Source organism: Cricetulus griseus, unplaced genomic scaffold (assembly GCF_003668045.3).
Source record: "Cricetulus griseus strain 17A/GY unplaced genomic scaffold, alternate assembly CriGri-PICRH-1.0 unplaced_scaffold_297, whole genome shotgun sequence".
In the NCBI taxonomy this organism is placed as follows: Eukaryota; Metazoa; Chordata; class Mammalia; order Rodentia; family Cricetidae; genus Cricetulus; species Cricetulus griseus.
In genome coordinates, this window is record NW_023277027.1 from 141 (window position 1) to 28,116 (window position 27,976).

General features: G+C 37.4%; 1 gene segment (V, D, J or C); it reads left to right on the forward strand.

The window, feature by feature from the left end:
- The first annotated feature begins 1,288 nt into the window (after positions 1 to 1,288).
- LOC113839075 lies at positions 1,289 to 12,877 on the forward strand. The segment is given in 3 exon segments: positions 1,289 to 1,337; positions 1,485 to 1,775; positions 12,618 to 12,877. Coding segments are annotated over 3 exon segments (600 nt in total).
- The last annotated feature ends 15,099 nt before the right edge of the window (positions 12,878 to 27,976 follow it).

Sequence of the window (27,976 nt, forward strand, 5' to 3'; positions counted from 1 at the left end):
AACACTTTTGCAGATGTATATACCGTTTTCTCATTGATGTTCCTTTACTTCAAGATAGCATGTATTAGTTTGGAATGAGTGTGTGTGTGTGTGTGTGTGTGTGTGTGTGTGTGTGTGTGTGTATGTGTCTGACTGTGTGGAAATTATTCCTCCTTACAGCTCTGATCATTGGGATGAAAGAACAGCCATTATTTGGATTTTTCAATTGCAGTATTATTTTTTTTTTCTGAGCACACTAGTATTTAGTACTGATCACTATGAATGTAGCCTTTCCTCTAGATCTCAAAACAGACAATACCTTGACCTCTCTTTATTTTGTTCACCTTCCCAAAAGAAGGAACTACTAAAATATATCTATCCAACTAATACCACAAGGCTAAGAGCTGCAATCATTGTAAAACTAGAAAACAAAAATCTCCTGCCTTTGTATGCATGTTTCTAGGTAGATCTCCAAGTCTCTGTATACTTCCTTGTGAGTTAATTTGTCTCCAACCACATCCACAATTGGACTATTGAACCTGCTTAATAAGCAAGTACATTGTCATCAGAAGATTGGACCAAGATTCTCCCAGATCTCTGTTTCTAGCAACAGTCTTCCCTAGTTATTTTTCCACTAGCAGTTTGTTGTAGTCCTAGTTCCAGAGATGATTGGAAGGCACTGAATTAACTTTCACAAATATTTGTATCTCCAGTTCCAGCGAACCTGAACCCCTCTTCTGATTTCCTCAGTCACCATAAATGCATGTTGACTTGTTTGTTTTCTATAGTACCACACATGATTTAGTGTCTTTTTTGGGAAAATGTACCATCTATCTTCAGAAGAATAATGGGAATTCTTTCATTATGAAGAAAGTTGAATAAGGTTATCAATTAAATAGTAGACAGCATAACTTGCTGTAGTTTAGCAAAACAAATTAAGCCAAAATTCACACAAATACATGGGCAATTAACCACTAAATATAAATAATCAAAGAAGAGACTGCAAGTTATCCTGAAGAAACAGGAATACTTGGACAATACTCTGGGCCAGAACTATTCACCACAAGAGAGAAAAAGAAAATCACAGAAATTTCCATCCTTATGACTGTATGTCTACAAATATGTAGACATTATCCTGGATTGACCAGATATGCCATAACTAAACAACCACATGTGTTTAATAGCCATGAACTGTCTTGCTATTTGCATATTTCATCCTGCAAAACCACAATTGACACAAAGCAGTTTTAAATAGATGTCCTCATGAGAGCAATGAGTTAATAACGTGAGATCCAGATTAGAAAACACAATGTATTTTCAGCTGCAGATGTTCAGCTTCCTACTACTCTGTGTCACAGGTAATAGATGGGAGAATCTCAGGAAACATGAGTCTAAGATCTACTACATTGCATTTTTATTCTTCTGAATATTGTATGATATGAAGTTATTTTTGCATCTCTTTATACTTTCTTATCTCCCTTTTCATTTTTTTCACATGATCACAGTGTCAAATGGAGACATTATCCTCACACAGTCTCCAGAGTCCTTGGCCATATCTCAAGGGGAAAAGGTCACCATCACCTGCAGTGCCAGCTCAAGTATAAGCTCCAATTACTTGCACTGGTACCAACAAAAGCCAGGAGCCCCCCCTAAACTCATGGTTTATAGAACATCCTACCTGGCCTCTGGAGTACCTACTCGCTTTAGTGGCAGTGGGTCTGGAACATCTTACTCCTTCACAATCAGCAGCATTGAGCATGAAGATACTGCCACTTACTACTGTAATCAGGGGAGTAGTAAACCACACTCACAGTGCTACAGACTGGAACAAAAACCCTTTATTTCCCTTAGAGCCCAGCTGCTTCCTCCTAGACATGAAATGTGGGTCAAGAGTATGAGTGAAATGGGAAGTATCTCCCAAATTTTCTTTAGGGTAATCAAGGCAAAATTGTTTTCAAGAGAACTCAGTTGTCCACAAGATGAAGAAGAAATGTGCATACATACCTGACAGGACACAATGACAAATACTATCTTCTAGTGGTAGCCTGTGCAAATTTTGTGAGAACTATTATATAGACATCTTGATTGGGATAACAGTCCTGAATGCTAACTCACAGGGTTTTAGGATATGAGAATCCCCACTTGTAAGGAACAATTAGAAAAACAATAGCATTGCTCAAAAACTCAGTCAGTTACCACACTATATGTCTGTTTCAGTGTAACATGCTGCAAAATGAATACTACTATAATTTTCAGATGTTCCTTGGTAAATTTGAAGTGGCATAATATTGATTAACCTGGAGTGTGCAGCACTATTGATATAATTATTTGCAACAAGCAAGACACAAATATGAGCAAGCTAAAAAGTTCTAAATTATAACAAAGGGCTTCAGTTTTTGCTACTCTGTAGGTTCTTGGTCATATTTCAAAAGTCTAAACAACTGGATTAATGCATGGAATATATATCTTGCCAAACACATGTGAATGGGAGAAACATCAAGCAAAACATTTTAATATGCCTCTGTCTTCATTAAATGAAGATTCTAAGAAATATGTGTTTACTTCTAGGTCAAAGGCACAACACAAAAACACACAGAATCAACTAACTGGGGTTCATAAGACCTCACAGAGTCTGAACTTATAACCAGAAAGCCTTCATGGGACTGAAATAGCTCCTTTCCTTATATGGGACAGTTGCAAAACTTGGTTTTCTTCTGGGATTCCTAACATTAGGAGCAGAAGCTACATCTAACTCTTGCTGGATTTGGGAAACTTCCTCATACTGGACTTTGCCTAGCCTTAATTGAAGGGCAGTTGCCTAGTCTTACAACCTGATATAACATGTTTAGTTAATATCCATGAGGGATCATGCGTTTTCTGAAGAGAAATGGAGAAGGAGTGGATTGGTGGGGAGGGAGGCAGAGGAGAGGTGGGAAGAGAAAATGGGAGGAGAGGAGGAAGGGGAAACTGCCATCAAAATTAAAAATAAATAACTAAATTTTAAAAAAATGTTTAGAAACATTCCCTGGTTTCTGCTGACACCATGCTAACCAAATATTGATGTACTGACTGGCTTAGCAAATGATGGTGATGCTGTCTCTCAGATGCATAGACAGCAAAGATGGATACTGAGTCATAAGGATTTCACATCTCACACCAGAGGTTGGAAAAATACAATAAATATACAGTATTAATAAGTTTCCAGGAACAATTCTGAGGTAAAAAAAAATCTATACTGATATCTTTTTTTACATGAAAAGCACAGAAGTAGCTGGCACAGCCATATCTGATGGGAATGCAAAACTCATAATGCCACCACAGTTGCCTGAAAAGATCTAGAAAAGCTGAGCCAGATTATTATCACCATGCCACTTTTGTGTTTGATCTCCATATATTGCATGATTGGTGGGAATTAATATTTGTACAACTTGGGGTGATTGTATTGATAGGAAATTTCTTAAGAATAATTTAAACCTTCTCCCAAGAGTAGTGGTTTAAGCTTCCCTAGGAAAGTCCTGAGCATACCCCTCCAATTTTTAGGGATAAATCTTTATCTACCAATGTCTTTGGTAGTGTCTTTGGATGTTTGTGCCCAAGAGTGGTGTAGCTGAATGTTAGTGTAGAACAATTCCAAAATTTCTGAGGAACCACCAAATGATTTACACATTGGTTTTAGATGTTTGCACCCATGTTAGCAATAGATGATGATTCCCCTTAGCCCTATATCTTTCACATCATGAGCTTTACTTTTTTTCTTCATCTGAGCCAGTCTCTTCTGTGTTAAATGAAACCTCAAATTACTTTGATTTACATTTCCCTGAAGGCTAAGGATGTTGAATATTTTAAGTGTTTCTCAGCCGCTGGAGTGTCCACTTCTGAGACTTATGTGTTTAGACCTGTAATTATTTTTTTAACGGGGTTAATTGTTTTCTTGAATTCTAGCATTTTTGAGTTCTTAATTTATTTTGGATATTAGCCTTCTTGGTAAAATTTTTCTCCATGTGAAGGATGACACTGTATCTGAATGATGGTTCCTTTGCCACACAGAATGTTTTTTGTTTCATGAAATAAAATTGTTTCCTTTTATTCTTTTATTTGAATTAGAAAAAGATTATTTTACATGTCAATACCAGTTTCCACTCCAAACCCTCCTCCCCTACCAAGCCACCAATTAAAACTCTACCTATCACATATCCTTTCTGCTCCCCGAAGAGGGTGAGGCCTTCCATAGGGGGTCTTTAGAGTCTATCATATCCTTTGGGATAGGGCCTAGGCCCACCCCCGTGTTTCTTGGCTCAGGGAGTATCCCTGTATGTGGATTGGGCTCCCAAAGTCCACACCTATGCTAGATATAAGTACTGAACTACTACAGGAGTTCCCATAGCTGAAAGCCATGTTCCTGGGGTCTGGATCAGTCCCCATAATGGTATCCGAGCTATCGGTCTGGGGACCAACAGCTCTTCATTGTGGTATGTACTCACTCATATGTGGATTTTAGACATAGAGTAAAGGAATAGCAGTCTACAGTCCACAGAGAAGCTAGTAAACAAGGAGGACTCTAAGAGAGGCATACATGTTCCCCTGGAGAATGGGAAAGGGACAAGATCTCCTGAGCAAATTGGGAGCAAGTGATGAGGGGGGAGGGAGCTAGGAGAATGACAAGGGGAGAAGAGGAGAGGTGAGGAGGACATGAGGGAGATGAAAGGTTGAGTTGGGGGAAGAATAGAAGAAAACAAGAAAGGAGATACCATATTAGAGGGGTAAATTTTGGGTTTATAGTGAAATCAGGCACTAGGGGAAGGTCTGGAGATCTACAAAGATGACACCATCTAACAATCTAAGCAACAGAGGAGAGGCTACCTTAAATGACCTCCCCTGATAATGAGATTGATGACTGTCTTATATGCCATCCTATAGCCTTCATCCAGCAGCTAGTGGAAGTAGAAGCAGACACCTACAACTAATCACTGAACAGAACAAGAATCTAGTTGTAGAGAAGGATGAGTGATGAGCAAAGGTTTCCAGACCAGGGTGGTGAAGTCCAATTTTTTTGATGATGTTTTAAAAGAATATTGGCATAGTATGTATGCTATTTAGAAAGCCCTTTTCATGCCAACGAGTTAAAGGCTCTTATAACAGGTTTAGTTCATCTATTTTACATTGAGGTCGCTGATCCATTTGGAGTTTAGTTTTGTGCAATGTTATAACTATGTAGCTATTAGAATTCTTCTACATTTGGCTCTCCAGTTTTACTAACATTACTTGAAGAGGCTGCCTTTTTCCTAGTGTGTATTTATAAGATCATTATCAAAAATCAGGTGTACATATGTGTGAGATTTTATGTATATTATTTGTAATGATGAACATTTATGCTTTTGCACAAGTTTTAGCTGTTTTGGTTTTTATACCTCTATAGTATAGGGTAGCAATATCTGTAGCAGTTCTTTTTTTATAGAAGACTATATTAGCCATCCTGGTGTGTGTGTGTGTGTGTGTGTGTGTGTCTGTGTGTGTGTGTGTGTGTGTGTGTGTGTGTGTGTGTGTGTGTGTGTGTGTGTTCACATAGGAAGCCAATGATTTGTTTTTAAAGGTTTGTTCAGAGTTGTGTTGGAATTTGATTGAGATTGCTATTAATCTTTGGAACACTTTTGGTAAGATATCCAATTTAAATATATTAAGCTATTGATCAGTATGTTTGGGAGATTTTTCCCCCTTCTGTTTTCTTTCTTTAATATTTTAAAGTTTTTACCATACAAATATTTAACCTGATTGTTTAGAGTTACCTCAAGATATTTTATCGTATTTGAGGAGATTGTGAAAGTCGTTGTTTTCCTTATTTCTTTCTCAATCTGATGCCATTTGTATACCGGAAGGATACTGATTTTTCTACTTTATCTTTTTATTTGAATTAGGAATAAGATTGTTTTACATGTCAATCCCAGTTCCCACTACCTCTCCTCCTACACTACCACACTCCCAACTAATACCCCACCTATCACATATTTTCTGCTCCCCGAGGAGGGTGAGAAATTCCATAGGGGGTCATCAGAGTCTATCATATATTTTGGCATAGGGCCTAGGCCCACCCACATATGTCTTGGCTTAGGGAGTATCCCAATATGTGGACTGGGCTCCCAAACTCCACACCTATGCTAGGGATAAGTAATGAACTACTACAGGAGGTTCTGTAGATTTCTGAGGTCTCCTCATTGAAACCCATGTTCTGGGATTCAGGATCAGTTCCATGCTGGTATCCCAGCTATCAGTCTGGGGAACAAGGGTTTGTTCTGGTCAGCTGTTTCTGCAGGTTTCACCACCCTAGTCTGGACACCTTTGCCCATCACTCTTCCTTCTAAGGAACTAGATTTCAGTTCAATTCAATGATAAGATGTGGGTGTCTGCTTCTACTTCCACTAGCTGCTGGATGAAGGCTATAGGATGGTATAAAAGACAGGCATCAATCTTATTCTCAGGGGAGGGCATTAAAGGTAGCATCTCCTCTGTTGCTTACATTGTTAGTGTGTGTTATCTTTGTAGATCTCCAGACTTTTCCCTAGTGCCTGGTTTCCATGTAAAACTAAAATGTCTCCTTCTATTGTGGTATATCCTTTCTTGTTTTGTTCTGTTCTTCACCTGACTCAACCTACCTGCTCTCTCATGTCCTCCTCACTCCTCCTCTTCTCCCCTTGCCATTCTCCTTGCTCCCTCCCCCTTCTCCCTTGCTCCTAATTTGCTCAGGAGATCTTGTCCCTTTCCCCTTCTCCAGGGGACCATGTATGTCTCTCTAGGGTCCTCCTTGTTTACTAGCTTCTCTGGCAGTGTGGATTATAGGCTGGTAATCCTTTACCCTATGTCTAAAAACACATATGAGTGAGTACATACCTCATTTGTCTTTTTGTGATTGGGTTACCTCAGTCAAAATGGTCTCCTCTATTTCCATCCATTTTCCTGCAAATTTCAAGATTCCATTTTTTTCTTCTGAGTAGTACTCCATTGTGTAAATGTTCCATATTTTCTTTATCCTTTATTCAGTTGAGGGTCATCTGGGTTGCTTCCAGATTATAGCTATTACAAATAGTGCTGCTATGAACATTATTGAACAGATGTCCTTGTTGTAGGAATGTGCATCCCTTGGGTATATGCCTAAGAGTGGAATTGCTGGGTCTTGTGGAAGATTGACTCCCATTTTCCTGTGGAGTTGACATACTGGTTTCTATAGTAGCTTTACAAGTTGGCACTCCCACAATCAGTGGAGAAGTGTTCCCCTTTCTCCACATCCTATCCAGTATAAACTGTCAGTGGTGATTTGATTTTAGCCATTCTGGCAGGAGTACGATGGTATCTCAGATTTGTTTTGATTTGCATTTCCCTGAAGGCTAAGGATGTTGAACACTTTCTTATGTGCCTTTCAGTCACTTTAGAATCCTCTATTGAGAATTGTCTATTTAGTTCTGTACCCCACTTTTTAATTGGATTGTTCGGTGTTTTGGAGGCTGGCTTCTTGAGTTCTTTGTATATTTTGGAGATCAGCTCTCTGTCAGATGTGGGGTTGGTGAATATCTTCTCCAGAGTGTATGTTGCCATTTTGTCTTGCTGACTGTGTCCTTAGACTTACAAAAGCTTCTCAGTATCATGAGGTTCCATTTATCAGTTGTTGGTTTCAGTGTCTGTTCTATGGGTGTAATGTTCAGGAAGCAGTCTCCTATACTAATTAATTCAAGGGTATTTCCCACTTTGTCTTCTAATAAGTTCAATAAGGCTGGATTTACATTGAGGTTTTTGATCCAGTTGGACTTAAGTTTTGTGCATTCTGATAGAAATGGACATATCTGCAATCTTCTACATTCAAGCATCCAACTATGCAGCTCCATTTGTTGAAAACGTTTTCTTTATTCTGTCAAATAAATTTAGCTTCTTTGTCAAAATTCAGGTGTTCAAAGTGTGTGGGTTAATATCAGGGTTTTCAACTCTATTCCATTGGTCTATCTGTCTATTTTTGTGCCAATACCAAGCTGTTTTCAGGACTATAGCTCTGTAATAGAGCTTGAAGTCAGGGATAGTGATGCCTCTAGAAGTTCCTTTACTCTACAGGGTTGTTTTGGCTATCCTGGGGCTTTTGATTTTCCATATAGAGTTGAGAATTTTTCTTTCAATGTCTGTGAAGAATTCTGTTGGGCTTTCGATGGGGATTGCATTGAATCTGTAAATTGCTGTTGCCACGGTTGACATTTTTAGTATGTTGATCCTACCCATCCAAGAACATTGGAGAACCTTCCATTTTCTAGTATCTTCTTTAATTTCTTTCTTTAGAGACTCAAAATTCTTACAGTACAGGTTTTTCACTTTTTTTCTTTAGCCTTACCCAAAGATGTTTTATTTTGTTTGTGGCAATTCCAAGGGTGCTGTTTCTCTGATTTCTTTCTCCACGAATGTATCATCCGCATACTATAAGGTCCAGATTTTTTTGAGTTAATCTTATATCCTGCCACTTTGCTGAAGGTATTATCAGCTGTAGGAATTCCCTTGTAGAGTTTTTCGGATCACTTATGTACAATATCCTAACATCTACAAATAGTGAAAGTTAAATTTGTCTCCTCTCCATCTCCTTCATTTGTCTCATTGCTTTCTTAGTCTTTTCAAGGTGGGAACTGTGGTTTTCTTTATTAAGTATTATTAAATATTCCATTATTTTCCTTTCTTACATTCATGTGTTCATTAACTCCTTCTTCGTGCTGTCTTAATGTGTCAATGTTCTTGTGGAATATGGCAACAAAAGAATAATGCCATTTAAAAGTGAGCAGTATTTTTCACCTCGTTACTCTCCATTAAAAGAGATTTGTTTTAAAACTAAATTCAAGACTATGATTAAGTTTTTTATTATGACCATCCTAGACTGGAAGGTCTATGGGAAGTCATTTAATAGACTGAATGGAAAAATTTGAAGAAACTAACAGTTATGTTAATTTATACTTCACTTCAAAGCTGAAAGCAAAGTAAAACAGATTTCTTTACGAACACAAAAGGAAATCAGTATTCTTGAGCAAACATTTTTGGAGGGAGCAGAAAGGAATTCCTGTACCATTAATGCAGTGACAGAAATATTGACCCAAACTATTAGGTTTAAAAAGTAGAAATTCAAATTGACTTTGAGATAAGAAAACAGTTAATTGGAAAGAAAATGCTTATTTTACTATGAATTACCTGTTATTTATTTGGAGGAAGCCTACATCTTATGGCAGGTTTATAGAAGACTGTATATTAGGTATATTACAGAGCCACTAATATCCTGAGAGAAAAACATTTAGAGATATGTTCCTTTGGGGCCAGCCTGAGCAACAGGGTAAGTTCTTGGGAGGCGTAAGCTACAGAGTAAGACTGTATTTCTAAAAGTAAGGAATGGAGGAACAAACAAAATTAAGTAATAACAAAAGATAATTTAAAAGATGTAAAAACTACAAACTTAAAATGTAATTCACCATGAAAATGGAATAATCCTGAGGATAAATGAAACAATTCAAAGTTAAAATTATAAGAAAGACCCAAGGGCAGATTTACATGCAAAGGTAGACAGCTATGCAATGGTATCAGTATTAAACTTGGACACTCAGAAAGGAGATCATTAACAAAGCAAAACATTGTAGCTTATTTAACAATATAGACCATTTTACACCTAACAGAATTACATATAATAGTACCAACAATTAGCAGATGGTAGATTTTTTCTATAAGCATATGGAACATTGTCTAGGACATAATATGTGATACTTAGACAAAAGTTGCAAGCTGATGAAGGTTATAAGTACTCACACTATCTTCTTTCCATGTGTGAGTGCATGCCTATCCTTGCGCACATGAGGCAGTGATAGTTAAATCTAGAGTGGTAGTATTCAGTCTTCATTCAACTTTTAATTATTTTGTTCTGGAGGCAGGGTCTCTAAATAAACTGTAGTTTGCTGAGAAAACTAGGCCGGTCAGACAACCCACAGGAATCCACCGCTCTCTGGGATTATAATCACCTGACAACACACTCTTTTTGTTTTGTTTTGTTTTTTAACCATGGGCTCGGGAAATCAAACCCAGGTTCTAATGCCTGCAAAGCGATCAGTTTGGTCCCCAAGCCCTACTGTAGCCTCTGTAATAAAAATGCCAAGTAATTACAAATCAGTGGAAGAAAGAGATTTGAAAATGACAAATTATAAATGGCTTACTCTAAAGTATTCTACAGGAAATGAAAAAAAAAACATAAATACTAAACTCTGTGATGGAGCCAAAGCTGTGACAGTAGGAAAGGTGCTGCTGTGAAGCTTCATTAGCACAATGGAGATGTTCTAATAGGAGAATAATCTTGGTTAATGGCTGTCACATTTTTATAGCTCAGATATATCTTTAAGAAGTCATTATCAAGAAATGATTGTATCAGGAGGTTTCACAGTTCAAGACACATTTCTATTAGCTGTTGTTTGACTGGATGACTTCAGTTTCTTCCCCAAACATTGAAGGTACTGTGATTCTCAAATATGTTTAATGTACTTCAGTATGGCTGACATGAGCAAACTTCCTTTGCAATTCATACATTATAAGTTTGGATGTCAGTGTATGTACTCATGAAACCATCACTAAAGTCAATGCCAGGATCCAGACCTTAGTCCCAAAGTTTTCTTTGTTGCTCCCTTACTTACTCATTTTCCTATACAAATAAAACTCACCCTTTAATTTGAAAAATAATAATCATTTCTATCATGTTATGGTAAAGATGCATTTATATATCCATTTAACTCTGATGCAGTATGATTCAGGGGAGTTTGGATTGACCAATACCATATAATCAATATATATCCACTAAATCTGCCTTATGAATTTGGCTTAAATTGGTTTAGTTCTAAGGTAAAATTTTCAAGCACAAATTTTATACTTCTAGTTGTCCTTTATATATTTCACTAAATTTGAGATTTAGTTATGATTTTCTCTACCAAATTATCACACAAACAAACTGGAGACAACATACTAAAATGTTTCTCCTCTGAAAACACTTGATAAACTGCTGATAGTTTAGATAACTCTTACTACCTCTTTCTTCCATGCACCTAGTAGTATGGCTCATTAAGCAGTGCTTATAACAGTCCACTGCTTTCATAACTCAAAGAACCAAAGACCAAATTTCTTGCAACAAAAATATAGTGAGGCCTATCACAGCAATACCCCAGTCTCTGGTGTGTAAGAAGAAATTTCAACTTGGATAGATGTCTCAAAACACAATTCAAAAATGCAGTACATGAAATATCTTTAGTATATTGCATAACAGTATTAATAGTCACTTCTTTAATTTATACTCGTAAAGTTTTCTGTTTATGCTTATGTGTGTATGCCTACTATTGTGAAAGCATGCTAAGAGAACAAATTGGAGTAGTTGATTTTTTGATTAGATGGATTCAAATTCAGGTGGTAAAGTTTGGAGGGAAGTGTTTTTGCCACCTGACTCATCTAAATGGCTCTATCACAGGCAATTGTTAATACTCTGACTAATATGTTATACCCATACAGTATAGAGTAAGAATGTGCACAAGGGTAAATATTAGTAAAAATTGGGTGAAAATTTTACAAGAAATTGCCACCATTATATACTTAGTGATATTTTTCCTCTTTCTGATTGCCATAAAGAGGACAGTAAGGTGGTTTAACTCTAAAGACAAGATTTTATTCATTTATCTTGTTTCTCCTCATAGAATATAATTTTAATTCTCATTTAAATACTACCCTTCAGTTGCTTAAATCCCTGATGTTGGTTAAGTAGAAACCGTGAGCTGTAATCCTACTGGGGCCAATGTTGTCCTTCCTTCTAATAGCTTAGAGGAAGCCAAGAAGCTTGACTATTCTTCTCTAAAACTGACCAGTACACACACCTGCATGAATGTTGGGTCTGTGGTGCTATCTCTTCATGCTGAGGCAGTGTAGATCATGTACATCTCCATTCACACAGACCCAGATTTACAGAGTGCAGTCCATGTGCCCTCTTCTTTAAGCAGACTTTATGTACAGCCTTTTATGTCACTTCCCTCTTATTGGTGAGCTATTGCCTCCCATGTGTATTTTTCACACAGCTGTACCAACCAGGGTATTTGCATGTTGCTCCCTAGGGTAGATATCTTCTTGCAAGTCCAAGACAAAACCTAGTCTTTCTTTCTCTCTTGACAATATAGGACTCATCATCTAGGTACTCAGAATGAGGTGTCCTGCTCAGCTTCTGGGACTGCTTGCATTCTGGATACCTGGGAAGGAGAAAAACAATGACAAAGAAGGAAAATGTGATAGGATGGGTCTTTCTGGAGTCCTGATGTGGATGCATGTTCTGTCCATGTGTGAAATTGCCAGTCTTGTTCTCCAGGAATTAGCTTGTGAGGTATAGAGGGTGAAGGGAGGAGAACAAGTGGTATTGTGATAACTCTGACAAGTTTCCAACGGGATAGTCCTAGTGACTTCGAAAGAGCCTCTCTGCTCTCTCTACATATGTATTTTATGTGGAATATTTTTAGAATATGAATAAAAGTCCTGAACACAATGGATAGAAATCAAATAAAGGAAGGGAAATCATTTTAAATTTTCATTCCCTTGTGTATAAACTTTAATTGCTCTATTTTCAGGAGTTGTTGGGGATATTGTGATAACCCCAGATTTACTCTCCATACCTGTCACTCCTGGAGAGTCAGCTTCCATCTCCTGCAGGTCTAGAAAGAGTCTTCTATACAGTGATGGCAAAACGTACTTGCATTGGTACTGCAAGAGGCCAGGCCAGTCTTCACATGTTCTGATCTATAGAACTCTCACTGTGCCAGTGGAGTCCCTGACAGGTTCAGTGGCAGTGGGTCAGAAACAGATTTCACTCTTAAAATCAGTAGAATAGAGGCTGAAGATATGAGTGTTTATTTTTGTCAGCAATGACTAGAGAATCCTCCCACAATTACACAGTCCTGAGCACAAACCTCTTAGCCTGGAGATGCCACATGCCCCACGTTATCCTTGTCTGAAAAGCATCATAGCAAATTCTCTAAGTATATATGAAAAAACAGCAGAAGAGGAACGTAGAATAGTTTATGGCTGAGAATTGCAATGGGGTAGGAGCTTTTCTTCACTCCATGTACCACCTGTCAGTTTTGACATTCTTAGAATTATATAATTAACTTTAGGAGGAAGCGATTCCTTTCAAAATCGAAAGAAAAGTGGACTGTTTTGAAGAAATTTCTTCATTATCTAGATAGTGTGTGTAGCTTATTCTCATCATGAATCATAACCATATAATATAATTTGACATTATTTTGTGTCACTGGAATTTATTTTTAACATTTTTGAAGTTATTTTTATTTGTTTTGTGATTGGGAAGTTGCCAACACACAGAGAACTTGCAAATATTTGATAAGACTAGATAGCTTTTGTCATCTTCCCTTTCTACTTTCTCTTAACACAGGACCTTCTCCCCTTGGGAAATAAATAGGTATGGATACATCCAATTATAAGGAAGTAGCCTATGGACACTATTTATATTTCTTTTTTGTTTTGTTGTTTTTTTTTGAAGCAGTGTTTTTCTGTGGCTTTGGAGGCTGTCCTGGATCTAGATCTAGGAGTCATTTTCTTCTGTAAGTTGGAATCACACTGCAGTCAAGAAATATAAATAAATAACAGCTGGAGCTTGTCAGCAAGGAGATGAAAGATTGAAAGACACAGAAAGAGGAGGACAATAGCACAATTGAATTTGGAGAAGCAAAAATGGAGCATCAATAGACCTCAAATGGTAGGGGAGGTATAGAATAAAAAGCTGCAGAATGTATATCTGCGTGACAATGGAATCTTAAAAGGAAAACTAGTCTACATAAAGAACGTCTATCATTGAAATAATAAATGTGCAGCTTTGATGAGAGCAAATAAAGAGAATTTGAATTACAAGTTTTCAATAATAAAAACTTAATCAAATAGAAGTAATACTTCAGCAAAATAGATGCAGATTTGATACATGCAGGAATGAAATCAGAGCAGAACACATCAGGTCTGAGATTTTGTAAAGAAACAATAACTGGAATCCCATTACATAGTGTCTATCTCCAATGGAAGGGAACAGTCTTTTAAAGAGAGTCATGGATTCTCTCATACATTTTAACAGTAGATGCAAAGAAAGATGCGATGGAATTGACTCATACAGCCTTCTTAGGGTAAGAAAAAGACTGAATTCCTAGTGACATCCTGGGGAAAAATAGATTTTACATAGATTTTACAATTTATCATAGTATTTTTTGCAGTACATGATAATTATGGGGAAATGACGGATTAGTAAATAGTAAATTTAAACTGATCTTGATGAAGGTCCCTTCATTTTGATTATCCCTTGTCCTTTATTTACACTTTAACCTGTGGTTATCTCAGAGTTGGAATCTCTGTGTCTCCATATCCCTGAAGTGTTAGAAGTTATTTACACATCAAATATGGCAATACCATATTTGATGGTAAACAGTATACCCGAGAAAATGTTGCTAACAAGAATCTATGCTTGTCTCTGTTCTAATGTATTTTGAATGCCTTTTAAAGTTTTTGTCAGGTTTTATGCAGAATTTTTGTCCATTGTTCATTGTGCAATATGTAGACTGATTTTCTGTCTGCCTGTTCCCCACAACTGCTTTGCCCGAAATAAACACACAGAGAATTATATCATTCATAAATGTTTTGGCTGATAGATCAAGCTTCTTTCTGGCTATCTTTCTCTTAACTATTAAACCATTTCCATGTCTTGTCATGGAGGCTGTGACTTACCTGTTATACTCCAGTGTATTACTCTTTTGATAGCTACATTGCATGTTCTTGGCAGCTTCTCTCTGCCTCCTCTTCCCAGCAATCTCCTTGTCTTGCACCCCTTCCTATACCTCTGACCTGACTATTGACCAATCAGTGTTTTATTCATCAACCAATAAGAGGAACATATATATAGAAGGACATTCCCATTCAATCGCCAATTGGTTTAGTAAATCATAAACAACATATCACCACATGGACATTCATCAAGACAGTCTTTCTCCAGGCAGAAGACCAAAACAATCAAAGCAGATTTCTTTATCCACTAGTCTTTGGGTGACTAGTATGTGGAGCATTTTACTCCAATTTTATAGAATGTGTATCACTATGGAAATATAATACATTTCTTATGCACATACCTTACAAACAGCCACTATTTTAAAACTTCCAATTAATGACAAAAGGATTTGTTCTATTATCTAAAGTGTATATTGAGAACTTTGCTTAATATAGTCTTTAAGTTTTAGAATATGAAGGGACACACTATTTACAAATACTCAAAACAAGGTCACAACTATGTTCTTATATACAATGATTCACCTGAATAATAAAACAGATCCCAAAGCAATTACATATTCACTAAAATCTTTTTTTTCGGATTTAAATGTTTTCCTCTTTCTGAATGGGGTTTGTGGTTACTGTGATTGTTTTTACAATGAGCTACTGTTTCTGTAGCATCTATAGAAGCAGCAACACCCTGATTGATAATACAACTGCCATTGGAAAACTGTGGAAACACAAAAACTCCACAATGAATCATATTAACAGAACTATATGAAATAGTCTACAATTTGTTACAGAAATATGAAACAACTTCAAATTGTATAACTTTTCAAAAATATGCCTAAATACAAGTTCTAATCATATACATGCTTAGGATGATCCAAAGATTAAGTATAACCTGTATTAGCTAATACTTTTCCCAATCTGAATTGTTTTATCTGATGTAACTCAATGTGTGTTGAATGCACTAAATATAATTCTGTTATCCAATATCATTCATTACTATGTTTAATACATTATCATTAATGTTTCCTAATTGGCTTCCAAGTTTAAATTTTTTGTAATGATAAAGTCTGTGTTTTTGTAGATCTGGATGGCCTCAAATTGTAGTGAATAATGACCTTTATTGTTGCACTGGGGACTAGCAACTAGGCAGCTCATGGTTTGGAGGAAAGTTGCTGGGGAAACTAAGACCTTTTCATCCGAGACTTTTAGGAAAATGATACTCACATATTCACTTGATCTTGTCTTTATTTATTCATCAGCCAATTCTGATGAACACTCATGGCTGGATACAGATGCGTTCTCACACCCAAACAAAAGCATATTTATCATTGTTACACAAAATATTTCCTCATTCCATGGTCCCCAAAGTTAATCAACATGTCTTACTGCAGGGAGCATCACATGCCTCCCCGACTCTCATCTTCCACTAAGCATTCTGTGCAATCCACAAGTAATACAAGATTCCAAGGTATGACTGTGGTGTCCTGTGACTACAAGGCCCCTTCAGTAAAACCATCTTTGTTCTGCACTAGGAATGCTAAAACTCCTTCTAAGAAATGTCTGTTTATTATAAGTTATGCCAATCTCTATCAAATACAGTGATTTTTGCTAAATTCCTACAGATTACAAGTATTTTTCATTTTCCTTACATAATTAAAAAAGGCATCCCAATATCCCATATACATTTACATTTAAGTAACTTACTACATGTCAACAGAACAAAAGCAGACATAAAGCATCTTTTCACAGAAAACTCTTTTGCTTACTACAGGGCATGTTCCATGGCTACAAAGAAAGTATCAATCATCCTACTGTCTATCTAAAAAGTTAATCTTACAATGAATCATAAAAGAATCACAAACTTAAACTTTTGTAAATAAAAGACAATCTGGCAGCTGCACTTTAGGTCTTTTGAGTACATAAACATCTATCACTATTTTCTAATATCAGGAGAATTGAGGACAAGGATAATGAGATCCATGTCTACATCTATTAAGCATTAACAGAATTAGGGCCATTCTTGTTCCTCGGGAATTCAATTACTCTTCTTTAATCATCAGGGTGAGCTGTCATCTAAAGCAATTTGTAAGGGGGGAGCTCAAAAGATCTTGGCTGAAAAGCATAACCTTGTATATATCCATATCCATATATCCATACAGAACATAACCATCATGTTCTGTATATTATTAACAATTAAAATGTAGAGTTTAGGGAGGATGTCATCTTCCTAAAACATTCACAGGCAAAAGAGCCCAGAAAAACAGGATATTTCCAATGAGATCAACATATTACCTACAGGCAGTGAGTGCTTTCCCCACACCCAATTCAATCATTCCAGATATCAGAAAAAGATAGCAACAGCAAGCATGTAAGCTCACAGCAGAAGCAAGAGACATTCTGGGGTCTGTGGTATCAGGTGGCCTTGCCTGATGGAGATTTATCCATCAGGGGATTCTTTCCTGGTGACTCCACATCCTGAATTTCAGCAGCCAACTGTATCTATTCAGACATGACCTCTGGCATCAGGGCTTCTGGCATCATAGCGTCTGGCAGACCTTGACATTAAGGAATTCCTGATTTTAAATTCCAAGTTCTGGTACTATAAGAATGCACCACCATGGCCAGTTCAAGCAATGCTAGAATTGTAATCTAGGATTCCTTTTACATAGTAGGTAAGAAATCCATGGATATTTTGTTACTTATTTTAGCAAAAATTGGAGAGCATATTCTTACAAATGCTGTTGATTCAAAGGAAGAAACTGTCCCAGATTCGATTCATTATTTTTTGCTGAATGCATTACAATTTGCCACAAATCACTGTCAAATCTTTTGATATTACATTTGGACAAACCCCAATTCCCTCCTTATTTCAAAACTCCTTCCAACAGAGGAGGCAAAAATGAATGAATACCCAGTCAGAATCACAAGCTTTTTTTTCATCAAACACTGTACACTAAGGACAACAGAAGTTTCAACTTTCTGATACATTTGGCTTGCAGCATTTTCTCCTAGCACTTTACTTACCCACTGTTTGTTAATGGAGACTGGAGAGCCCAACAATTCCTTATGATGCAGATGAAGAAAGCCATTCTAGATCTCGGATGCTGAGGAATGATCTTCCTGGATAAGGTAGGTAAATGTGACACCTACTTCCTTTTCCCTTCATCCATTGTAATCCGGTGCACAGCAGATGTAGCAGCTGGATTGCACATTCTTTGAACTGAATGGAGGATGCTGTTCAACATCTTAGAGTTCCCAAATTTGGGAATATAAAGGCCATATGAAGAAATCATGTGAATAAGTCAGAAAAACATGTTAAGCTAAGTCAGCTGACATCCAAATCTCCAAACTGTTCTCAAAGGATCATTATAAAGTGTGTTATGTCAATGATGTGACAATTCATTAGCTGTTGAAAAGTCTCTTTTGTTCATTTTTCCAATCTGCAATATTTCTAGGGGTATAAATCTATGAAAATGATAATTTTTTCCTTGTTTTTTTGTCTTTGGAAGATTATCCACACTTTCTTATATTTGGGGCCATGAAGGAATTGACTGTGAACCAGTGTGAGTATGAACTTCATGACCTCCAAAGACTCTTGTCACTGTTGTGGGAAGGATCTGTACTTTCTCCACAGTAAATAACAAGCACTTTAATCTGTGGTTTCCCAGTATCCATTAGTCTATATGTAGACAGTACTCCATTGGCCTAATACATGATATTAGAATAAGGCAAACCCTATTTGTGACAATGTGTTTTTCCACTGAATTATCTTATCATTTTACACACTTTCATAGATAATACATTATGCATGCCATATAGATTTAACCAGCAGTCTAAGAATTATGCTGTAGTTTGACTGTATTTTTATTTTCTCTATGACAAAGGCATGCATTAGAAAATAGTCTTTTAGAGGAGTATTTTGGTATACGTATGTCTTTATTCAGATAAACACAAGCCAGAGAGTGTGCCCTGAGGCAGCAGGGTAGGGAGCCCAGAAAAGAGACTGCTCCCACGTCTGTCTCCTCCTTAAGAATTCCCCACATGAGGACATGAACCTCCCCTGACCACGCCCTCATGGGTGTAGCCAAGCATGCCTGTAGCGGCTCATAGGAGGTGGGGCTACAGTGTCTCCCTACAGAGTATGAGCATAACAACTTTGGTGTGGACTGGAAATGACCCACATTTTTGGTATCATATCTTATGACCAATAATAACTGTGGGATATTCTGAGTTTGTGACTTCATGAAGGAAGTAAAGGTAGTTGTTGTTTGTAGTCAGCTGAAAGCACTAAGACACTGTGTCATTCCAGTGATGAAAGTGTTGTCTTCATTCTCAGAGAATAAAACAGAAGATTAGATTCTCTATTGATGATACTCAGGTGTGGGACAGGTATAGCAGATATAAAAATTGACTTCCACAGCTTACCTGACACGGGATGTGAACAGCAATGCTTTCAGTTCTGCTTGTATGTAGAGAGCAAATACACTCCATATAATCACTGAGTGGATGACTGTTCTCTGCCATATAATGAGATGTTGCAAAGATGAAAATCAGTATGTGGTTGGAGTGAGTTGTTAATTCTTTTTGGTTGATTTTAATATTTTCCCCACTGCCCTTCCTTCCTCCACTCTCACCTTTTGCCATTCCCATTCCCCCCATGCTGGGCTGGGTTGAGTCTTTAGACCAGATAATGCAAAGGGTGTATGTTTGCAATGGGCCATAAGATAACTAAAATTATAATTTTCAAGGGTTCCTTAGGAATATTGCTCAGCAGGTAATAGCTTTTTGTACTATCAGAGGAGTGGCTTATCTTCCGGTACCCACATGGTGGTTTGAAACCATTCTGGTTTCAGGGGATATGTCACCATCTTCTGACCTCTTTGGGAAACAGACATAATGATGTTGCACAAATAGAAAAATGGACATATACACAAAAACTCCAACACTTAAACCTTTTATGATTTTCATTAATATTCTGATTAGTACACAAATAAATAACTTTGCCAGACTAACTGTATTTTTTCAAGGCAGGTGCTGCCAGCTTTGAAATAAATTAACATTTTAATGGATTCTCAATGTTTGTGAGAATGATGTTATTGCTTTAACAAAACATGTACATAAAGTATCAATACATGAAATATCTTCATATTAGTGAATGGAATTAGGGCAGAGTGCACAGATATTAACTCTATTGCATACTCTGATATATCCCTCAATGAAAAATCTATGGCCACAAACATCAGAGCATACATTTGGGAAAAAGCAAAACACCAAAACAAAAAAGTGATCTGTATTCCCCCTCTCTGTCGCTTTCTTTCTTTCTTTCTTTCTTTCTTTCTTTCTTTCTTTCTTTCATTCTTTCTTTCTTCTTTCTTTCTTACTATCTATCTATCTATCTATCTATTTATCTATCTCATGTGTGAGCATTATATGTTCAGTCTCATCACGACATCCCATTTACCTGTTTATCTGTGAACCTACATTTTATACCTATTTTATAAAATAGAACAAATAAGTTAGAAAATATACCACATTTCTAGAATTTTCTTAATTATTTCATTCACAAAATTTCTACATAAATCCTAGACTGGGTTTATCAACTTTTTGTCCCGCGCGATAGTCTTGCCGGCAAGAACAACACAGGACATTCGGATCCTTCTGTAGTAAAGCTTTATGTGTCTTGAGAGAGAAGAGCATAGGCTTCCAAAAGCGGAGACCCCGAGCCAAGAATCCCATCCCCTAATAAAGGCTCACAATCTCTGAGCGATGCGTGTACAGCTGGGATAGGTGCATGACTCGTCACCCTATATGACGCCATGGAATAGGCAGGGCTAGGCAGTGGAAAAACACTGAGCACATGCATACCAACGTTGTTTACTTGATCCGGCAGCAGATGTCAGCGCCATCTTGTAATGGCGAATGTGAGTGCGGCTCCTCACAACTTTTGAAAGTCCATGAATATTAGTTGCATTGCATGGAGTTCATATGCCAATTTGGGAAAATATATATTTAAGTGTCTCATTGGCATGGAAAGAATTCCTGCTGATAAAGAGCAATTGTTTTACTTGAAGAGGACCTTGGTTTAATTCTGAGAGTCCACATGGCAGCCCACAGCTATCTTCAACTTCAGTTCCAGAGCATCCAGCACCCTCCTTTAGCCTCTAAGAGCACTGGGTATGCACAATATATACTTACATACATGCAGGCAAAACAATCATGTGTTAGAAGGTATTGTTAAATTGTTTCACATTATGAACACAGTTGTATTCTCTGTGCATCTGTATCCTCTTTAATGCACAAGGCCTATTCTGGCTTCATCAGGGTATGTGGAACTTCATTTTTTTCTTTTTCCTTATTCTTCTCTCACACAATGCATACTGACCACATCCTCCAAGCAGGGCCCCAACTCCCCTCTATCCCAGATATACTGCTCCTCCATTTCCCTTCAGGAAAGAGCAGAACCCCTAGGATTATCAACCAAATAGCAAATAACAAGCTGAGATAAAACCAGGCACAAACCTTTATGTTAAGGCTTAATCAACCTAGTATGATGAGAAGTTTCCCAAGGTCAGGGAAAAGCGTCAGAGATATCCCCACTCCCATTGTTAGGAGTCCTGCAAAAACCCAAGCTAAACAGCCAAAACATATTTTCAGGAGACCATGTACAAACTCACACAGGCTTCCTGATTGCTGATTCAGTATCTGTGAGCTCCTATGAGCCTTGCTAAGTTGATTCCCTGGGCTGTGTTCTTGGGGTGTCATTGAACACTCTGGCTGCTACAATACTTCTACTTTTTCCTTCTTCAGAGGGGTTTCCCAAACGTCACCTAATATTTGGCTATGTCTCAGAATCTGCTCCCATCAGTTCTGAAGGAAGCCACTCTGGTGACAATTGTAAAAGGAGCTGATTTATAAGTGTATCAGAATAACAGTTGAAATCATTTCATTGACATTTTTTCTTGACAGTCTTACTTAGTTCTACCTTAGGTGTCTGGCCTACCCATCTTCCAGTATGTAGCCATCCTAACAGTGTCAGGCCTGGGCGCCCTCTTGTGGCATTGGCCTCAAATTATCACTCAGTGTTAATCAACAACATAAGCTTTTTACTACCATTGCCCTAGTAAATTTTGCAATCAGGACTGGTTGTGGCTGAAAGGTTTTGTGTCTGGACTAGTCCCACCACTGGAAACCTGGCCTTGTTAGACAAAATGGCCTGTTTATGCTCTATACCTTACATTTGTTGTTTTCCTTGATGGGTTCACGATCATAAGTTCAAGGATGTTTCCACTGCAGTATGTTTCCACTTTATTCTCTCTTCTCTTTCCCTACATTCTTACCCTCCCAAATTGACCCTTCCTGTTTCCATCCCCACCTGCCCCCAGTACAGCACAAATACACTATATTTCTTCTTCATGGAATATTGATGCATTACCCGTAGAGCCCTCCTTGTTACTTAATCTTTCTGAGTCTGTGGATTCTAGCATGATTATCATTTAATAAAAAGCAATTGTCCACCTGTAAGTGAACATATGCCGTGTTTACTTTTCTGGGCCTGACATACCTCAAGTAGGATATTTTTGTCTCTAATTCCATCCATTTGTCTTCAAATTTTTTGTCAGTTTTCTTAACCTCTGAGTAACATTCCATTTTATAAATGTATCCCATTTTCTTTTTCTTTTTTCTGCTAAGGTATCCTTAGTTTGCTTCCCATTTCTGGCTGTCCTGGATAAACCCACTAAGAACATAGGTGAACATGTGGTCTTGTGGTGTGATGGAGTATCTTTTGTGTAAGCATACCAATGTTATAGTTGGATATTGAGATAGATAACTCCCAATTTTCTGACCACCTGTGCTATTTATTTCCCTAGTGGTTTATAGTTTCCACACTCACCAGCAATGGAGGAGGGTTCTCCTTGCTCCTCATCCTCAGCAGCATGAATTGAAACTTGTGTCACTGATCTTAGTAATTCTGACAGGTATCACATGGAATCTTAGACATTCTCACAGGTGTAAAATGGAATCTCACAGTCCTTTTGAATTGTAACCCCCCACACCCAATGGCTAAGGGAAATGATCATTTCTTTAAATGGGTCTCAGCCATTTTAGATTTCTTCACTGAGGATTCTCTGTTTAGACCTATACTCCATTTTCAATTAAATTATTTAGTTTTTTTGAAGTCTAGTTTCTTGAATTGTTTATATATTTTAGATATTAGCACTCTCTTAGAGTTGGAGTTGGTGAAAATATTTTTCTATTCTTTAAGCTGCAATTTTGACATATTAAATAGTATCCTTTGCCTTATCACTTTCATGAAAGCCCATTAAATAACTGTTAATCATAGTGCCTGGTCTATCAGTGTTTTGTTTAGGAAGATGTCACTTAAGCCAAAGCATTCAAAGCTATTCCCTAATTTCTCTTCTTTTAAGTTTAGTATAGGTGGATATCGTTTGGGTAGACAAACATGGATCTCTTTGCATGCTTCTACCTGCAGCCATGCAATTTAGGCGGTACCATTCGCTGAAGATGCTTTCTTTTTTCCAGTGTGGACTGGTGACTTCTTTATCAAATACATTGTGTTCATGGGTATGCGAATTTATATCTTGGTCTTTGATTTTATCCCGTTTATCAAAGTGTCTATATATTTAATAATACCATGTAGTTTTTATTACTATAGGTCTGTTTTCCAATTTGAACTTAGGGATGGTAATGAATCTGGAAGTTCTTTTATTGTTCAAAATTGTTTTATCTATCTTTGATTTTCCATTTTTAATGGAAAATGTATCACATGCTCTTTATCCCTTCTTCTGCTGTGGGATATCTAGATTGTTTATAATTTCTAGCTATCATGAAAAAAGCAATGGACCTGGTTGAACAACTATATCCATGATAGTGTCCTTTGTGTGTATATGCTCAAGAGTCATGAATCTGGATCTTTGGGTAAAAACATTCCCATCATACTGAGAAACCACAAAAATTTATTTTCATTGTGACTGTTAAAGGTTGCACTTCAATTAGCAATGAATGAGTGCTCCCCATAACTTCATAAACATGGCCACATGTGCTGTCACATATTTTTATTGATCTTAGGCTTTCTGTCCAATATTAAATTAAATCTCAAAATAGTTTGATTTTCACTGCCCAGAACTTGATGATGTTGAAAATTTAAAGTGGTTCTCACGTGCTTGAGTTTCCACTTTTCAGAATTCTCTGTTTATTTTTGTATGCCTTTTTAAATGGGATATTTGTATTCTTGTCATCAACTTTTTTGAATTCTTTCTATATTTTGAATATTGGCCTTCAAGAAAATGTTTAGTTGCTAAAAGAACTTTACCCATTCTGTAGGATGCCTCTTTGGCTGAATGACTATGACCTTTGCCACTCAGAATGATTTTGTTTAGTTAGTTCCCATTTATTCTTTATTGAACTAAGATCCCATGGTGATGGTGGACGACCTGTTCAGGATGCCTTTTTCATACCAGTGAGTTCAAGGATATTCCCACTTTCTCTCCTGTCATCTCTAGTATATCTGTTTTATGTTTCAGTATTTGATCTATTTGGAGTTTAGTCTATGTAAGATGATAATTATGAATCTATTCAGATTATTCTAAATGCAGCTATCCATCTTGATCATCACCATTTGTTGAAGATGTGACATTTACCCATGATTATTTTTTTCTATTTCTTTATTGCTTATTTCATTTTACATTCCAACTGCAGTCTTCCCTCCCACCCCTTTCCATGCCTCACAAGCCAAAATCGTTCTCCACAGATATTTTCATGGATAATAAAAAACACAAATGGTGGATATGCTCAGAAATAGTGCCATTAGAAGATCAGGTTTTTCATGACAGAGAGGCCAATGGCCATATGTACCATTGGAAAGACAATTTAAGAATGACAGCTGAGAAATAGAGCCTTAAATTCAATGAAATGCCTATCCTCTGTAGCCTCACCCTACTGTGCTTCAGACCACAGAATTAGGCAGTGAGAGTTCAGTGCATACCTCAGGTGTCTTCCCATCAGAGATTCATATCTAATGGTGATATAGACCTCATTTAGCAAGGCTATGGGGGATATTGTCACCAGAGTGCACATTGATGGAGATAACTTATTTAGCAAGGTGATAAGGTATCCTGCCTTCTGAATGTTTTAAGCTGTTCTCAGTGCAGATTTCTGTGTCAAGAGCTCGATCCCTCACATTACAGCTTGGAGAGTCTTCCCTCAACACTACAGTGTGTTAATTGTTTACTAGGTGCTTATTCACTGGATGGTCTGGATGATGACTTTTCATTTAGCTATATATTTTTGATCTATAGAATATATACTAGGACATGCTTCATAACTGGATCTATTTATGCCACAAGAACTGTGGACTCTTAATAGCCTGCCTTGTTTTCTGGCTCAGATTACTGCACACAATTAGTTCACTTTCACCTCAGAGAAAGTTCAAACTACACTAAAGATTTTTTGTAGAAAGAAACTTTACAGCTTGCACAAGATCAGAGTCACAGATGCTACAAAGATTACTAAGAAAAACATTCTTTAATTGTTCACTTGACAATCTTTTAACAATAGATCTGCTTTTTAAAGTTGCCACTGGTACTGTGTTATCCCCTGTGTGGTCATGGTTATGCTCCTATGGCCTTGGGCTTTTGTGCTGTCATGGTATGTAGCTTAGCCCCTTATCACTTCATCTAGAAATGTGCTTTTGACCAATGAGATAAATTTCTTTATCACTTAAAGTCTCCGAAGATGAAGAATTTTTTAGACTAAAAGAACATAGAAGAAGCATTGAAGAGGAAGAAGTAGTACAGGATTATTGGAGTAGAAACAGAATAATAGAGAGCACAGGAGATAAGCATGATCCTCAGATTGTGTGTAAAGATTCTATAGAAATCTTTTTAACCCCTCCTTCACTCCTAAGAAGCATTTCAGCCTTGGGGCCCTGAGTAGAAGCTGGAGCAGGTCTCTTAGCCCTTATACCACTGGTATGCTATCTTCAGAAATATTAACAGGAATCTAAAAAAATCACTTAAAGGCTGGGTGTTGGTGGCACACTCCTTTTATCCCAGTACTTGGCAGGCAGAGGCAGGCAGATTTCAGTGAGTTCCAAGCCAGCCTGGTCTCCAGAGCGAGTGCCAGAGAAACCCTGTCTTGAAAATCCAAAAAAAAAAAAATCACTTCACATCTACCACATGCTGTCCTACAGCTTAGTATGCTACTAGCCACGATCTGTAAGCATTGAGAAACAAAGTCATATTTCCAGATCCACTAAGTTACACATTCAAATGTAGTTTGTTTTTAACTGAATTTTCATGCCCACTCATATGCACTGGGGGATACAGAAAACAACGTCTTGAGTCTTTAACTCACCATACCTAGAAGATTCTAGTAAAAGAACTGGGGAAAAATTACAAAGTACTCTCTTTTAATTTTTTCTATATTTTTATCTTTATTCTTTTTTACTTTATTTTATTTTTACCAGCTTTTTTATTTTATTGAAAAAAATTTTAATATAATATATCCTACCTCTACTTCTCTAAGTTCCTCCTCACTTTACCTCTCATTCAGAGCCACCCCATTTCAGTGTCTCATCAGAAAGCAAACAAACATCTAAGAAATAATGTTAAAATATAATAAATCATAAGATAAAGCAAATGAACTGGAATAGTACAAAACAATTAAACAGGAGAAAAGCCCAAGGACAGGCACGGAAAACATACAAATGCAGAGACCAATTGGTTCATACACTTAGGAATCTGATAAGAACCCAAAACCACAATCCATAGTATATACACAGAACCTTTGGGATAAAATAGATAAATATGTAGAAGTTTATGAGACAAGGAATCTCCAAATATGCCATTGAGTTCCTTTTCTGTCTACCATCAACCTACCCTTAAGATAGTTTATTTCCCGAGTAAGACATCCATGGAGAAAGCTACCTTTTCTTTTTCTTTTTTGAAATTAGAGAGAAGCTTCTTTTACATGTCAATCCCAGTTCCCTCTCCCTCCGCTACTCCCCTGTTCCCCACTGCCACCCTATCTCATTCCATTTCTGCTCCACAGGGAGGTTGAGGCTTTCCATGGTGGATCTTTAAAGTCTGTCATATCGTTTTTGGGCAGGTCCAATACCCTCCCTGGTGTGTTTAAGCTGAGAGAGTATCCCTCTACATGGATTGGGCTCCCAAAGTCCATTCATGTACTTGGGACAAATACTGATCCACTTACCAGAGGCCTCATACATTAGTCAGAACTCTAAACTGACATTGTCATTCAGGGAGTCTGGAGCAGTCCCATGATGTTGTCCCAGCTATCATTCTGGTGTCCTTGTGCTCCCCTTGTTCAGGTCGGCTGTTTCTGTGGGTTTGTGCAGCCTGCCCTTGACCCTTTTCCTCATCATTCCTCCCTCTCTCCAACTGGATTCCATAGTTCAGCTCAGTGTTTATCTGTGGGTGTCTGTTTCTGCTTCCATTATCTACTAGATAAAAGCTGTAGGATGCCATATAAGGTAGTCATAAATCTCATTATCAGAAAAGGGCATTTAAGGTAGTCTCTCCACTATTGATTAGATTGTTAGTTTTTTAACTAGTTTTTAACAAGTTAGCATCAACCTTGTAGTTCTCTAGACATTTCCCTAGTTCCAGAATTCTCATTAAATCAGTCATGGCTCCCTCTATTAGGGTGTCTCTTTTCTGGCTCTCCTCAATTCTTCCCCTTACTAGATCTTCCTGTTGTCTCATGTCTTCCTCTCCCCTCCTCTTCTTTTCTCTTTCTTCTAGCCCTGTCTCCCATACCCCATGCTCCCAATTAGTATGGGAGATCTTGTCCATTTCTCTTTCTCCAAGGGACCAAGTATGCCACTCTTAGGGTCCTACCTATTTCCTAGATTCTCTGTTGGTGTGGATTGTAGGCAGGTATTCCTTCTGTATGTATAAAATCCATATATGAGTGAGTACCTAGCATTTTTGTCTTTTTGTGACTGGTTTACCTGACTCCGAATGGTTTCTTCTAGTTCTATCCATTTGCCTGCAAAATTCAAGATTCCATTGTTTTTGTTTTTGTTTTTTCCTGCTGAGTAGTACAATATTGTGTAAATGTACCACATTTTCTCCATCTGTTCTTCAGTCGAAAGACATCTAGGTTGCTATCAGGT